General features: G+C 38.6%; 1 protein-coding gene across 2 annotated transcripts; it reads left to right on the top strand.

Annotated features, from left to right (window-relative positions):
* Positions 1 to 14372, top strand: LOC101170837 (neuroplastin). 2 transcript variants are annotated; one of them, XM_011475992.3, is made up of 8 exons: positions 1 to 312; positions 7469 to 7646; positions 7725 to 7819; positions 8472 to 8605; positions 9122 to 9395; positions 11380 to 11401; positions 13270 to 13346; positions 13470 to 14372. In XM_011475992.3, the coding sequence occupies exons 1-7, from the start codon at positions 222 to 224 to the stop codon at positions 13328 to 13330; spliced, it is 855 nt and encodes a 284-aa protein (XP_011474294.1). In that variant the 5' UTR covers positions 1 to 221; the 3' UTR covers positions 13331 to 13346; positions 13470 to 14372. The 2 variants fall into 2 exon arrangements, with proteins under 2 accessions (XP_011474294.1, XP_023811480.1); XM_023955712.1 differs by having other exon boundaries at positions 3 to 312; positions 11392 to 11401.
* Positions 14373 to 17379: the final 3007 nt, after the last annotated feature.

Genomic DNA, 17379 nt, shown 5'->3' with positions numbered 1-17379 from the left:
TTACCAGGAGGGAAAAAAAAGGAAAAAGGTGATTCCCTGTCGGCACCGGGCTGGCAGCAGAGCAGCACAGGTAGTCAGCGGCAACTCCCGCTAATCTACCCAGCGACACCTCCCGTCTCTGGGGTGGGGGGAGAAGTACCCGGAGCCTCGGAGAATCCGTCCCGCATCACCACCATAGCCCGTTCAGGTCAGCGGATCGCTGTCAAACGCCGCCTCCGAAGATGATACCTGGCAAGCGAAGAGCTGCGGTCATGCTCCTCTCTGCGGCGATAGTCGGAGCGATGCTGATGCAGCCCGTCCGCTCCCAGAATGGTAGGACATACATTTTTTTTTATTATTGAAAAATATCAAATAATAGTACAATGCAGAGCAAAAAAAGGCTTCTTCAATGGGGGACTAGCTTCTGCGTTGGTTGGTTGAGGAATTTTAATGACTGCGGCCGTTAGAAAAACAATTAACCGGCAGAGCAGTCAGATAATCCCTTCACGTTACTGTAAATTAACCGCTTCTGGCCTGTCAGCCAACAAAATAAATAAATGAAAAGTCTACATGATGGTCAATGAATGATTAACACTCTGCAATCTGTTTTTCTCCGGGATGAAGTGGGCCAACAGCGAGGCCTGGACGACGATGTCCCTAAAATGTCCTTTGACGCGTGGACTTGAATACTGAGTCGATCAGGCATGAAGGACAAGTTCCGCGCTTTGGTTTTTGGCACATCGGTGCGTAATTGCGCCGCACGGAAGTTTAATAATAATCCTCCCATCATCAGCATCCTGCTCAGATGCAGCCATGGCAGGTGCCCCCAGCCCTCCTCTCATCCTCCTCCTCCTCCTGCTCCTGCTGCTGCTGCTGTAGGCTGAGAGGCATCAGGCTGGAATGTGGGCTTTTATTTTGTAAATTTGAGATGTAGGACTTCAGGAGCGTCTCTGGAAATAGCATCAGTCCATTTTGCTGCATGCTGCTATTTATAGAGCAGATATGCTGCGCTGGGCTTTAATGTCCTCCTGCAACACTGAATGTGTTAACTCTTTGCTGAGACATGCTGCACTGCAGAACCACATTGATCTCCTGACATGCTTCTCCATAAGTCTCATCCCCACCAAAGAGATTAGGGCAGACTAACCTTCTCCCTGCATGTGAGGAGGAGGAGGAGGAGGAGGAGGAGGATGAGGAGGAGGAGGAGGAGGAGGAGGTGGATTCCCATACAAGGTTTACTGGATCTTGCAGGAGAAGCTTTGGACTTCTCTGGAGTGTGTAGACTGTTGTTACATGTTTATTCTGCGTGCCCACTCTCACCATGACATCCACAGGGAGAGCCTGAGCTGACACAGTCCACACTCCCTCAGCTGGTTTCAGTCTAACAGAAAACTAAGGTGCATACTTTATACTCTACTTTTGTTGTCTCACACAGATGGTTTGGTCCAAGTGAATATGCCAATACTGGACACTATGGCATAATGTTCCTTTTGCATAGGGGCTGCATTTCAAGATAAACTAGTTTGGACAAGGATGCGATTTCAAAAAAGGGTTTTCATTTTGTATCCAACTTATGCAAAAGTCAAAGAAATGGTTTGGTGTTTTTTTTTTTTAAATCCAACATTTAAATTATTTACTATCTAATCTTTAAAGAGCCACTCAGACAAACATTTTGTTTTAGGTGTTTTTAACATGCACTTGTAGCATTTTTCTCATGATGGAGGACATACATTAAGAAAACTAAGATTAAAATTGCATTTCTGTGTGTTTCTTTATCCAACTTGTATGTGTGGAGCAGATGACAAAATGCTGTTGGATAAAGCTTGTAGCTGTGATGTATAGGTCCTACAATTGCCAGCACCAAGCTCCCTGCTCTGCTCCTTTTGATACATCCACTTATTGACAAATAGATCCATGTACGTCTTTGTTTTCCTCGTCTGAGAAAACATCTGGGTCAAAACTGTACAGCTGGATAGCTGAAATATTGCTCGCCATTTTTGCTGCACCGTTAAACGTAGGTTGGGGTTCTTGGGGGGCTTTTGGCTAGCAGGAGAGCCTTTTTTTTTAACTGAGTGACGGAAAGTCTTTCTCACAACAAGTCAAAATTCTAACAAACCACTCATGCTCTACAGAAACTATGATTGATTTTGCCTAAAAATGGCACAATCACAACTAAAAGACTTCTGGGAACACTTTTTACTTGGATTGCTTTTCAGTGCTGTACTGACTTTTAATTGTTCAGAACATCAAATAACAGAGGGTAGAAAAAGTTGCACAAAAAAAAATTATATAGATAGATAGATAGATAGATAGATAGATAGATAGATTATCTGCTGCTGAGGGTCAAATGAGCTATACCAAAAAGAAGGATCAAATCAACATAAAAAGAAAATCAGGATATCATCTCTTGAGCTGCATTTTACAACTGTGGGCTGTAGTGATCAGGTCTTAAAATATGCAAATAGGCAGATTCTTTTCCACTTTAAAATGCAGACTATCTGATATTCTTTTTATTTTAGAATTATTATAATACAAATATAGAATGGAAGTATAAAAAAATAGTACAATAATCTTAAATTGCTCATGAGACAACAATAATCATAAAAGATGCTTGTCTTTTTTTTTCTTACCGTTTTGCTTCTGCTTTTTATCTTACGTTTCGGCTCTAATTAGCACTTCCGTTATTTTTACATCAGAGCCAATCCTTCGGTATTGATGACATCTCTTAGGCTTACGGTCTGAAAAACCTCCCTGCTGACCCAAATTTCAAAAGATCTCACTCCTGGAACAGCAGCGAAGTCTCGGCTGATTAAATTAAACTCTAACCATATTTTATCGCACACAAAAAATAATTCAGTCTTACTGTGCTGAATAATTCAAATTTGAAGATGTAATTCAAGTAAAAAAAAAACATCACTGTAACCCTTAAATATTTTCAAAGAAAGTAGAATGATTTTCTAATGTTCAACAGAAAATACAGAGAAAAAAGCACATGCACTCATTAATATTAAAGGCCAACTGCTGTCTGGTTTGTTTGCCGGCCTGAACTTTATTCTCTAAAATTAGCCCAGTTTGAATCAACAGAAAGTTCACAACTCAGTTTAAAACTTTGTTTACGTCAAAAATGTCAGTTATACTAAAGTTATTGTAAAGAAATCTGACATATTTGTTCAAATAATTGGTTAAATTGGTTTAAAACAATTGCACAACATAAAAGTCTATTGATATCAAACAGATTAAATAAAAATATGAGGGTATAAAGCGGCAGTATCAAAACTGCTGTGAAGGTCTGTGCCGTATTATGAAGGAGGTGCCTTTTGTGTTTTTTTCCTAAGTTGACACAATTTCCTGATGTGTCAATGAAATGTCTTTGACACGCTTTCCTCAAAGCGCCGCACACAGTCCAGCTGTCCCTGCTTTTCTCTTTGAGGAGTTCCAAAAATAACATTCAGATGTAAAGTAGGAAGCGGTTCAAGCCCGATCACTGTACGAGTTTGAAGCCGCCGTCTTCTGTTTATCGAACTGGTTAAACGCTAAATATCAATAATGTCTATTAATAAGATGTTTTCTCTGGTGATGGAAAGTTAAATGGACTACTGCTGCTGCTAATGATTCATTTTAAGACCAATGAAATGTAGATCACTGGTTTTCTTGCTGGGGCAAAAATAGAATAAATGGCATATAATTTAGGACGGAAATGTGCCAAAATAATCCAAATTATGAGGACGTTTTGGTATGTAATATAAGAATATTAAGATTTAAACTACATTTCTGACTCTTTATTTACGCAAATCATTGTAAATCAGGAGCAGACATAAAAAATACCAGTTGAAAAAGCTTACAAATACAGTCGGCGGGCCGCAAGCTCCATCCTAATGCATCCACTTGTAGACAAATGGATCCGTGAATGTCTTTGTTTTCCTCGCCAGAGCTAACATCTGGCTCTAAACTGTTGCTTGCCATTTTTGTAGCACTGGTCATGTTAGTTTGGGGTGGTTAGGGGCTTTAAGCTGGCCGGAGAGCGTTTTTTGAGTGACGGAAAGTGGGGGCAGTCTTACTGCGCACCAACGGTCCCACCCAGAAGTTAAAGGCAAATTTTTAGTGAACTGCTGTTGCTCTGTAGAAACTATTTCCTAGAAAGCGACCGATGCTTTCGACCATCTTTTGAGATGAATAAAAACAAACAATTGATAACAGTTTTTATATAAATGCAATACATCTTTGCAAAACATATGTGATACGTAAAGATATGACTAAACATGAGCTTGAGCAAATAAAAGCAGGACATATTGTCCACACGTGCTGCCCAGAGCTGAGGCATGGAGGGACAGGAATGATTCCTCAGCACACATCTGTCCCATCTACTGGGGCGGAAGTCGTGTCTCAGCACTTCCATGCTGAGGTTTTTGACTCCCATCATGCTGTTTCTGTGAACATAATGTACAGTTTATGTCCCGGACTAAAAAGGATGAATTTTTTTAGCTCTATAGCAGGGTTTTAATGACAAGAATGTCTAAATAAGTGTGAGTTTGATTTCAGTATGACTTATTTATGACTGTTTTTGCACATTTTCTTGCTTTATCGCAAAAAACACGCTTCTATGGAAACAGAGGGGGGTCCATCACCACGCGCCCACACTCTCCCCAGAGACCAAGAGCTGGACTGCTCGTCTAAATCTCTCGATTGCATGCTCTCCATGGTTTCTGCAGACCTTTCATACATCTTGCCTCTCATCCCTCTTTCTGTGCAGCCTGAATGAACGGTTTCCCTCTTTTTGGTTTTTGGTTTGTTTGAGAGGGTGGTGTTTTCAGAGGCTGAACACTATGATGCAGCCCATCGCTGAATATTAATCCAGATGAGGTTTGTGGGGCACTAATAATGTTTTCACACATGATTTTCTGAAAACGGCAAGGTCACAGAGAGGACGTTTTGCATTTGAGTGCAGCGCAGGGATGGTGTAAATTTGTATGCCGTTCGTTTGACAGTCACAGCAGCTTGGCAGGGAAGTCCCAGCAGAATAAATGGAAATCTTCACCTGATCCCTTTCAGTGAATGTAACCGATCCTTTTCGATCATCTTGTTTCACACAGCCCTCATTTGGGATTATTTTATTTATTTTTGATTTTTCCCATCATATTTCATGTGTTCAGTTTAATTTGAAACAATGACTAGTATATCATTTTAAATCAAATACTTGTAAATGTTAATATTCTGGATCCTATTTTAGATGTTTTTTTTTCTTTTAAAACACCTTCTCGAGTCTAAAAAGTCTAGAAATTTGTCTTTTTTTCACATTTCTTTTGAATATAAGTTTTCTGATGTGTTTTCTTGTTTGGTCATTTCTTTTATTTAATCTTCTATGTTCTTACCTCTCCATCCTATCCTTTTTTCTTTTGTTTTTTTCTCCACCTGTGCTGCCTATCTGGTTCACGTCAACCAGCTGGCTTCGTCAAATCTCCTCTCTCTGAGACTAAGCTCACAGGCGACACCTTTGAACTGTACTGTGACGTAGTGGGGAACCCAACCCCAGAAATCCAGTGGTGGTACTCTGAGATAAACCGAGCCGACTCTTTTCGGCAGCTGTGGGACGGCGCCCGCAAGCGGCGGGTGTCAATCAGCACCGCGTACGGCGTCAACTCTGTAAGCGTGCTGGGAGTCTCGCGTCTCACGCTGGATGACGCTGGGACCTATGAGTGCCGGGCCAGCAATGACCCACGGCGAAACGACCTCCACCAAAATCCAGCCACCACTTGGATCCGAGCTCAGGCCACAGTCACAGTGCTGCAAAGTGAGTGGTCAGTTTGGAGGAAAGCCCCCCCCTCCAATCTCCATCTCCCCTGTGGATCTGCCTCCTTAGACCTCCCCAGAGGACCACAGTCTTCCTCTGTAGGTATCCCTCCGCCCCTGCCCACCTGGAAAAGGAAGATGACTGACGGCTCCATGCTGCTCACGACTTCCCATGACGACCTCCCTTCATTTCCCCTTTAACAAAAGAGCCTTTAGAACGTACTTTCTTTTTTCTTCCTTCAGTTGTTTTCTCCAAATGTATCTTGTTTTATTAGAGTGGGACTTACTTATAAAAGGGTCTGCCATCTGGTTATTGTAGTTAAATGGTCAAGACTTCTTTATCTATAAAAAACGTACAACTTTATTGTTATTTACTAGAGAGAAAAAAAATCTCTTTTTACAGCAGGATTTTAAAAATGATCCCATTTTTGTTAAATGAAATAACTTTTAAAATGAGACATCTAATCTCAACATCTGAATGGAGAAACCAAATCTTGAGTGTAAATAAAATAAAAATAAAAAAAGCTGGCAAAAAGAAGATGATGATCGGGATTTAAAAAACTCAAACTCTTCTAAGACTGAGTTGAGGTTTGCAAAATAAATATTCAACTTTTGGAAATGGATTCAGTTTAAGAAAATGCATCTGTTGAATCTGGTGCTTAAACTTCTAATGACCGGGTGTCCACATGCGTGGACATCACATGTTTGGCTATATTACCACAGTAGTTAATTCTGCTGTCGAAGCCAAAATAACAAAGAGAAATACAAAAAAAAACATATCAAACAAGAGCTCGGGTCTTAAAAGTTTAAAAAAGATAAAGAAAAGAAAGAAAGAAAGAAAACCTTTGAGTTTGTTTTATTAATGGGATTAATCGTAGATAGGTTTTAAATGCGTTATTCTGTATATCCAAATAGTTTAAACAAAATCCATATTCCAGGAAACATCCTGCCCTAAATCCTCCCAAAGAAGCTTGGCTGACAAGCTGACAAGAAATGAATATGCAAATGTTCATTATAAGATGTTATCAGCCAATCGGATAACAGACAATGCAATGGAGAGATCAGAAAAAAACCAATGTCGGCAAGCTGTGAGGTTGAAGGGCTGCTGACTTTTCAGAACTAGATTTCTAGATAAAACAATAATGCTGTGTATTTTTGCCATGCAATATTCTAATGGCAAGGTTAAAACGCATAACCATATGTTTTCATCCATTTACAGCGGAAATTGGCTGTGCCTCACACGCTCACTTTTTCAGGTTTAAAGCCTTCTGCCTTCTAGGTCATTCATTGCATTCAAATACATTGGATTATAGTGTATTTACATGTAAAATGTCTCTGTTCTTTTCAGTTCTATCGTATAAAAGAATAACTTGCTAAGTCAACAGTCACAAAGGCTGATGTTGGAAGCTCTGGGTCTCTCATGCAGGGTTCAAATGTGGACTTTAGATGTTACAGGCTTTCCCCAAAACTCCTTATTTGCTTTAAAAAAAAAAAGATTTCACCAATTCCATTGAGACTAAAAATGAACAGACTTGTGTTTCAAGATAATTATCCTCCCACTTTCTTATGTTCTTTGCTTGAACAGTTGTTGCCTGCGGAGTCTGACTGAGCTCTTTGTTCATTTCCGTCTTCCAGAAGAGTCTCAGCCACGAGCTCTGCTGGGCATCACTTCTGTTTTTGCTGAGCTATCTCTCTGTTGCAGAGCCGTCCATTGCTGCCTCTGAGAATGTCCTCCTAACATTTGAGGAAGGCAGCAGTCCAGGCATTGTGCTGCAGTGCAATCTGACCAGCTCCTACAGCGCCCACAAGGAGAACTTCTGGATGAAGAACGGGGAGGAGATCCCAGAGACCCGCCAGGACAACAAGAACATGGAGCTCAAGTAGGAAAGCAAACGCGGAAAACTGTCCGTGTGCGTGAGTGTTGAGTTTTAAACCTGCGGTCTGGTTTTGATCTTCAGGCTGGATAGACCAAGAGCAGATGCTGCTGGAGTCTATGTGTGCGTCTACACCTTTGACAACGCCCCCCCAGCCAACGCCACCATCGAAATCAAATGTAGGTTTTAAAAATTGCCCCCGCGCCCGTGTTCTGTCAGGATCTGTGATTTCAAACAACTCTGCTGCCTGCTCGGGGGTGAGCAGCGCCCTTGACGCCTCCGTCCAGCCAATGGCCTGCTCAGTGGCAGCAGATGGTGTCTTGTTTGTCTGATGGCAGGGGATTATGTCTCAACAGTAAAATCCGGTCAGCCTTTTCTGCAGTCACACAAGCGTCGCTATGCAAGAAAATTGGATTTTTGGACAGTTTACTGATTATTTGATGGGGAAATTCTGTTCATTCTGATGGGGGAAAATGCTTTAGGCTTAACAGTTCTCAGTTACGCAGAATTTTGAGAGTATTATATAAAGCTCATGATCATGTTCTACTGATAAATAACCTTTAAAGCTTTCTAACATTAATTTTATTATTGGAAAAAGTGTCATGAAGCAGGCCCAAAACTTTTTTTTAGCCACACGTAAATGCAACATGAACACTTCAATTACAACTATTACGTTTTATTTTTAATGTGTATATTTATTTTTTTATTTCTGTTGTTTGAAAGTACACAAAAAAGGAACACAAATCATGAATTTCCTGTTGGGTTGGGATCTTTTAGGATGGTCTTGAAGGCATTTCCTAAATAAAATACTTGGTATTGTCTGTGTTTCAGCTGTTCCTGTGATCACAGGCCACAAACGCAGTGAGAATAAAAATGAGGGCCAGCGTGCTGTTCTCCACTGTAAGTCTCTGGGCTATCCTCACCCCATTTGGACTTGGCACAAAGTGGACAACGGCGGTTTTAAGGTATGTTTCAAAAATACATAATAACAGATTTGTTTATGTCCAGACAGACTGCAAGGTTGGTTGACAGTGTGTCAGTGCACGTGTGCATGCCTGTGAGCAGCCTCCCTGTTTGGCAGCCATCTACCTGGGTAGAAGGGAGCATTAAAGGTTATGAGGTTAAAATCCGCTTTAGCTTAAGCCACCATTTGTTTAACAACTACAGAGTAGTGTTGTACATGTTGAGTGACTCAGAAGCATTTCCGGTGGAATACAGAGCGATTTTAGGTGCAAAGAAAAAAAATGAATATATATGCCGGTATATAAAGCAAAAAAGAATAAAGGCATGGTGTTTGATTTTAAAGATTCACTCCAAAGGAAACATTTTTTTTGGTGTTTGTAGCATTTTCCTCATGATGGAGGACATATGTAAAGAAAATTGAGCTAAAAAGTGCATTTCTGAGTATTTCTGGCAAGTTGATCATACAGAAACGGCTTCTTCCATGCTGCTCACGAGTTCATCTGCTGTCACTTCAACAGGATATTGACAACTCAACCGGGCGCTTCTTCATCAACAGTCGGGACAACTACACCGAGCTCCACATCGTCAACCTGGACATCAACGCCGATCCAGGCGTGTACGCTTGCAACGCCACAAATGTGATCGGCAGCAATAAGGAAACGTCTGTGTTGAGGGTTCGCAGCCACCTGGCCCCCTTATGGCCCCTTTTGGGAGTTCTGGCAGAGATCATCATCCTCATCGTCATCATTGTTGTGTATGAGAAACGTAAGAAGCCAGAAGATTTACAAGACGGTAAGTCACAGCTCAATCAAGAAAAATTCACTCGATTAGGATAATGCAGATAAAGTTTAACTTTGATCCTTTGTGACATTTTTAGTGTGTTTCTGTGCATCTTGATTGTTTTTTAATGCAAGACCGTTTTTTTTTCTGCTTGGAGCCTGTTTTTTTGTTGTTTTTGTTTTCTGCTTGAAACCCCAGCGGTGTCACAGTCAACCCTGAGCCGTCCTTCAATTATTCAGCAGGTCAATGTTTGACCCAACAGACAGGCAGCGTTACAGAAAGTCGCACCTTGTCCGTACAATGTCCCTCATTAAACATTCATGTGAAATATAATGCTGCAGTTGTGCAGAGGTGGAAAGTTTCAATTATTGATGACTTTCAAGGAATTTTGTGGAGTTCCAAAGATTTTACAAGCTGATCCAGCAGACCAAGCATTGAAATATTTAAATAAGGCAGTGGCTTATTTATATATATATATATATATATATATATATATATATATATATATATATATATATATATATATATATATATATATATATATATATATATATATATATATATATATATATATATATATATATATATATATATATATATATATATATATATATATATATATATATATATATATATATATATGTATATTTTATTATATATATATATATATATATATATATATATATATATATATATATATATATATATATATATATATATATATATATATATATATATATATATATATATGTATATATATATATATATATATATATATATATATATATATATATGTGTATATATATATATATATATATGTGTATATTTTATTATATATGTGTATATATATATATATATATGCGTATATTTTCAATTCTTTCCATATTTATATTTTGCCAACTTTTACCATTGTAGACTTTCCTGAATTTTCTTAATGCGTTTTTTCTTACTGGTACTTTCATTTTTTTAGCTCAAGTTCTCTAGACATTTTATTTTTGTCATGATTTTTTTTCCCAATTATATTTCTAAAGAGGTGGTTGTAAAATTAAAAACTTAGCTAACATTAAACTTTTTTCACGAGTGTAACATATTAGATTTGTTTCTGTTCCATAACCAAGTTAAGAGGGGTCCTTCCAAAACCCGGAGAAATGTACACCAGTGCCTGAAAGAAAACATACTTATTTGACACTCTAAATAAATTGATTAACTAAAATATCTCCCCTTATATTTCAATTTTCTTTGTTCAATAGGCTTTGGTGGATATTTGTAACAGGCTTTTGTAATATCTCACATGCTCCCCTTTTTCCAACTTGCATAACGTAAACCTTGTTTGTGGTAAGTGTGAGAATTGCATGCTGCCTGACTTTCAGTAAGCATTGAGCCTCATCCTTGTCCAGTTCGCAGCACTCTGAACACACCTCTCGGGCTTCTGTTTTTGTTCGGCATCAGTTTTTTTTAGCTAACGACTCCACCTTTTTGCGTTACACTTATAGTTTTAACAGACGTGAGATGGCATGCAAACGGCTGCGATGGAGTGAAAGCGGCGTGCGTGTTTTCTGAATCATTTCTGCCGTTTGTCTTGCTTTGCTGAGTTGCTGCATTGCATTTGAGGGCTGACAGTAAAAGATCTGCTCCTCAGAGTGAACACTCATTCTTTAGGAGCGCTGCTTATCTGTGCATGACAGCTGCAACTATCAAAGGAGACTATTGCCTGTGTAATTGCCCCAGCGCACATCCATGTGGTCTTTAGCTGTGAAGTGAGCAATCTCGCACTGTAACTTTTTTTTTTATAACTTTTTTTTTTATTATAACAGAAAAGCCTCATTAGATTTCATCCAGTACAGACATTGAAAAAAAAATGTGAAAATGAATCAAAAAGGCTCACAGGACTAAATTTTGTTAAAAACTACTAACTTTAACCATAAATAAATGAAACTCAGTAATGAAGTTCCTCTTTCTGGTTTTCATTTATTTTAATTTTTTCTTGTTGCTGCAGATGATGACCTAGGTGGACCAGTGTAAGTACAAATACCTCCTTTTTACAGCCTGTGTCTGTTTAGTCATCATGATTTGCCACTGTGAAAGTGCTCTGTATTTTAAATGTCCTATTAATGTCAGGAAAATGAAATGAAGCAATTTGACCCAAAAACTCCTGCCTCTATTTTCTCCATGCTCCAGAGGACAGCTGACATTTCTGTTGGGAGATTTTTTTTAGATAGTTTAGCACACCGGTAGTTTGAATACAGATAGGTGTTTCATAGCAAATGGTTATCAACTAGAGTATTGATAATAAGTAGTTTTGACTATATGAACAGGTGATGCAAGACAAGGCTACAAAAAGATTTTTAAAAAATTCGTACAGTGTTGTCTATTTTACTGATATAGTATTATGTTTTATTCATATGAATGGCTTTTATAAGTAACATAATCTGCATATATTTCAGATGACTGATCTGCAGTTGCCATGTTGATTTCTAAAATAGTTATTTTTGACGTAATACTTAAGTAATTCATCTTTGTCATGTGCTTTATCGATATCTTATGATTTTTAATTCTGTCTGATAAAAACCGGGAACCGGATATTGATAAATCATGTAATAAAATGGTTATAGTATAACGGGGTGGGATTATATAAGTTCGCTTCCTTCCACTCCCTTTCAAGCAATATTTATTAATGTCTAATTATCCTAAGTATGATTAGTTACTGTATGAATGTATAACTGATGTTTATATTGCTGTTGTGTATTATTTCTACTTAATTGCTTGAAATAAACCATTTCAAATCAAAAATCAAATCAAAAAATTTGTATTAAACGAATATGAAGATTGTAAAGATTTACAATTTAACAAAAACTGAGAAGTGGATTATCACTTAAATATCCATAGCAAAACCTGATCTTAAAGACCCACTCTGATGGACATTGTGTTTTTAATCATGTTCTTGTAGCATTCTTTTTATGATGGACATATATTAAGAAAATGAACCTAAAAATTGCATTTCTGAGTATTTGACATTAACCTATGCGGGGTGCTCTTGCAGGTTTTGCTCTTTCTGAACGAAAACTATTTGTTTTGTAGAAATGTTGTAAATTTAAAGTTCCTCCAACACAAGTTTGGCAGGGTAATAAGACATGGAAATCACCCACCCCCACAAATCCTTGAAGACTCCCCCTAAATAGTTTGTAATTAGTTGTGAGCTGTTCTTCGTCTTCTGTTTCCTATTCCAGCTGTCAAAAGCAGCCTTGAAGAACAGTACAAGACCTCTAACTCTCTAAAAAGGAAATCTTAAATCAGTAGTTCAGTTGACGCTTCTACCAATGGGAATTTAGTCAACCTGTCATCAGCCTGCACCCTTTATGCTGCTGATTAATCCCCCAGGGTTTGATGTGTGAGCCGGACCCATTCAGATTTCTCCTCCTCAGCCACTCAGGTTTTAGTTTAACTGCAGCACTTGTCACAGATTCTCCATTTTCTTTTTTCGTTGTAGATATCAGCTCATGCACAGTGTATGAAATCATCAAAAACATTTCCACCAGTTAGCTGGATGGAGTTTAGAGCCTGCCTTGCCTGTGACTACACATGGGATTGGCATCAGTCACTTGGAAGAGGATGCAGCAGCATACTGATTTGAATGACTAATTCACTTTAGAAAATGCATGTCATTTTTTTAAGTTGGATCAAAAGCATGCTTCCCCTTGCGAGCCTTTTATGAGTGACTCATGTATTTTCTGAAAAACACAATAGGGCACTATAAGTAATTTAAAAAAAAATATAACATTTAAAATGGGACCTTTTATTATTGAGACCAAAGTTGTGTGATTTCAGCACCAATGTTCACATTTTCTTCAGATAGAAAGTAAAAAGTATGCTTTATTTTCTCCTACAGGAAAACAAACTCAACCAACAACCACAAAGACAAGAATCTGCGGCAGAGGAATACAAACTGAGTAGTGCGCCTGCTGAGTAAGTGTTCAGTCATCAATCTGAATCTCTTGTCTAAAGCTTCTGACCACAAACGCCAAATGAAGATGAAGATTTCTCCAGTCTGTTGTGAAAGTGGGTTAATGTTCTGTTGTTGGTCCGTAGGTGTCATCTGACATGTATTGACCACATGAAGGTTAACAAGAATGGACTCCATATCGATTGTAACATAGGATGTATCTGCCATTAAAAGTATGACTGTTGAGAGGTCAATGAGGCATGCCTTATCATTTTCTTGTGTGAGGCGCATATGTAAACAGATGGTGTTAGCATTATATCCATTGTTGCTGCATGCAGTTGTTAAGGTCTTTTATGATTTATCTTTATTTGAACTCTTCTCGCCTGATTTTACACTTTCTAAAATAATGCATGCAAGCTGTTGACCTTCTGTTCCAAACAGAAATGGCTTCTTTGTTTCTCTGAGAGTTGCTTTAATGTAGAATATCTGTACTGTGAAAAACAAATCTCAGAAATGTATAAGAAAAGGAGGTTATCTGGTATGACAGACGTGTACAGTTTTACCATTCCTCTGCGTACCTTTCACCCCTCTATCAGACAGGATATTTCACATTTTAAGGGCTTTGCAGTGTCCCTCTAAAATTTGGTTAAGGTTTACTTTAATGTATGTATTGTATGTATTAAATCATTACATGTGACATCACTACTAATATAAAAAGTATACATGATAAACAAAGCACTTAATTCAGAATTGGAAAAAAAAATGTATAAATCTACTTAAGGAAAAAAACGGTATTAAATGTTTTAACATTATTTTATAAAGTATGTGTATTGTACAGCATGGCTATTATCCTATGCAATTATTATCCATATCAATATATTGAATATCACTGCAGCTTCTGATTTTTGTGACAAAGCTTTAAACTAGTAGGATCACCATAGAGCATTGATGGCAAACCCCACAGCTGCATGAGCTCTCAGCAGCTGGCACATGTCAAGAAGTCCCAAGATATCCACTCATTTTTAAGAATAAATATCTAAAAAATGAAAGAAAAGTGTTGTGCGTTTATGTTTTGGTTTTAGACAAAAAGAGCCTTTTATGGAAGCACCATAATCTCCAACGTCATGGATGAAGGGATTTGGAGAACAGCGCCATCTACTGACATAATCGGGGAATTGTAAAGGTGAAGTCTACAGCAAAACGAGAACCAACAATGGATGGATGAGTTTGTAAAGAAACATAAGGTTCAAAGGTTTGTGAAGTTCTGTTTTCATGGAAAATGATCATTGAAGTGTAAAAGGTTTCCGTAGAGCAAATGATTTTAGAATTTTACTCAAATTCAGTTAGCCTTACCCTTGGCAAAAAAAAGTAGTCTAACTTAAGTCTAGTACAAGTACATTTAGTTTATACTAAAGGTGAGGCAGTATACTTGACGTTTACTCTTTATGTATTTTATTATCTTTTCAGTTGTATACCTTTATTTGTCTTCTTAATCTGCTCAAATTTTAATTTTCTATATCATTTTAAAGCACTTTGGCACCCCAGTGGCGTTGGAAAGTGCTCTATGAGTAAAGTTTCATTCATGTAGACTAAATGTATTGCAAACCTAAACTGTTTTAATTTATTCTGAAGTAATTAACTAACATACACTATATATACATATACTAACATTTGTGGCATCATGGTTTGCTGGCGAGTGAAGCCACCAGAAAACTAAAAACAAATAAGATTCTCCGACATAGGAAGCATTAAGAAACTATACAAATCTTTATTCATACAAAATAGAATTGTAAAAGGCCAATGTTAAAATGGACAAGGAGGCAGATGCTCACCCTTCTCGCCACAACAGCGGTGCTCGAACTGCTTCCTTTGTTTTTTTGTCCCATTCACACAGATTCACACTTTGCTTCCCTCCACCAATAGAAACCACCCAGTGGCGCTCGCACAAATAAGCTGGGCGCGAACACAGCACACACACACAGGGAAAGATAAGTTAAGAGGGTCACCGGAGATGTTGCGTTTAAGCAATCTGCTCCTGAAACAAAAACAATCAAAAGTACCAAACAAAACATTAAAAAAAAAATTTTGGTCACACCAAAGCCCGCACAAAGTCTTTCTGGCTCAACTGGCGCGTCCTCCGACCCTGCGCAAGAAGTCCCAAAGTCACGCCCCTTGCGTACTGACGCCGATCTGTGGGGACACTGAGCTCCGGCGGTGTCCGGTGCGTCAGGGAGCCAAGAGGGGACACCCGGTCACACTGCTCTTGATCCAACCCCGTCACGCCGCTCCGGCGCGCGGACGGACGGCGGTCAGCTGGATTCACAGCAGGAGGAGCCAACCTTTAGCCCCTCGGAGTCCCGGCTGTGGCAATGCCCCAATGGTGCGCCGAGAAGTCATCGAAATCTAAAAAAACAAGGGCACCCTGGTTGTGATAAGGGCCAAAATGCAGCCATGCAGCGTCTGATGCAGCTCGTTCCACCCTGGAAGCAGTGGGTCTTGGGCTGGTTCTGTTTTTTACAGAGGGGGGAGGGCTTTTATAGCCCTCTGCAGGTGAAGCAGCTGGTGCACACAGGTGATATTACATTAGTACATGACATATGTTTATGCTCAAATATACTTGATAAAATAAACTTCACTTGTACGACATTTTTGCTAGGTTTACCCTTCATTAAGTATGAGATTTAGTATAAGATTAACATATAATTTTTGACACCAAATTGCTCCTTTAAACATTTCCTCTTTTAGGTAGCATTATTTTTTATCAAATAAACTCTTTAAGAAATGAAAAATAAGATTTACTGGATTGTTTTTTATTCTTCCTTACAGTATAAGTGTATCAAATCAAACTTCATAATAACAAACTTACAAAAAAAGTAGCCACTAAAGCTTGAATTAAAACCAATCCACCCATTTGCCCCACCCCTTCCCCCCGTTGATGCATTTGCCCCATGAACCCCCCCTCCCCCCTTCACACCCCCAGATACACACAATGAATACTGGCACAAAAACATGAAAACATAAAAGAAGCTTCTGGCTCTTCTGTTAGGAAATGGTTAATTTATACCTATTTAAACCAGGAGCCAGCTCAGCCACAGACACCTTGCCACAGCGCCTGCAGCAAAAGGGTCCACTCCACCGCTGTGGGGTTGCAACGCTGCACCCCAGCTGCCCCAGTGAGGGGGAGCACCACGCAACAACCACAGACCAAACCGGCAAGCTCTGGCACAAAGGTTCTTGTACTTCCTTGCAACCAAAATCTCTATTTGATCATCTATTAAAGATAGAATAGATCTTCAGATTTAAAGATCTACTGATGAGCATTACAGAGCTGTCTCTACTTTAAGAATGGGAAAATTGTAGTTAGTGCCAGCCAAATGTTCATTGCCCCACCATATACCCGCTTTTACGTTATAGCATAAGACAAAAACTATTCTGTAATAACCTTTTAAAATCAAAAATACATATTTCGAAAGTTTGATAATTTTTTAATGTCTTATTTGTCTGAGGTTCAAGTTCAGATCAATGTTAGTTATGTACTTAACCTAAATTAATCTTTAACATGCATAACTCATGTAGACTCTTTTTGTTTTCTTCTTCTAAAGTCCAAATTTAGAATATTAACACTTGAAACTCATCTATACACTTGCTTTGTCCTGTCAGGGTCACAGGGGTTGTTGCTTTGTCATGCTGAAAACTGAGTACATCCTGGACAGAATACTAGTCCATCACAAGCTCACTCCTGGAAACAATTTAAAATCACCAATCAACCAATGAAATGTGTATCTGGACCATAGGAACAAGCTGGAGAAAACCCACACACGCATGGGGAGAACATACAAACTCAACACAGAAAGATCCCAACCGAGGTTCAAACCAGGATCATCTTGCTTCGAGGTGACAGGACCACAGCCCCAAACATAAAATACTACACAAAATGAGTTAAATACAGATTTCTGATATTGTTCTAGCATACAAGAGTCTGAAATATAAATGAATCACACTATTCATTAGAAATGTAAAATAAAATGTTGATTTATTTGAAAATGTATTAAAAAA

Source organism: Oryzias latipes, chromosome 6 (genome assembly GCF_002234675.1).
Source record: "Oryzias latipes chromosome 6, ASM223467v1".
NCBI classification, from domain to species: domain Eukaryota; kingdom Metazoa; phylum Chordata; class Actinopteri; order Beloniformes; family Adrianichthyidae; genus Oryzias; species Oryzias latipes.
The sequence above is the reverse complement of the archived record's forward strand: the minus strand, read 5'-3'. Positions and strand labels throughout refer to the sequence as shown.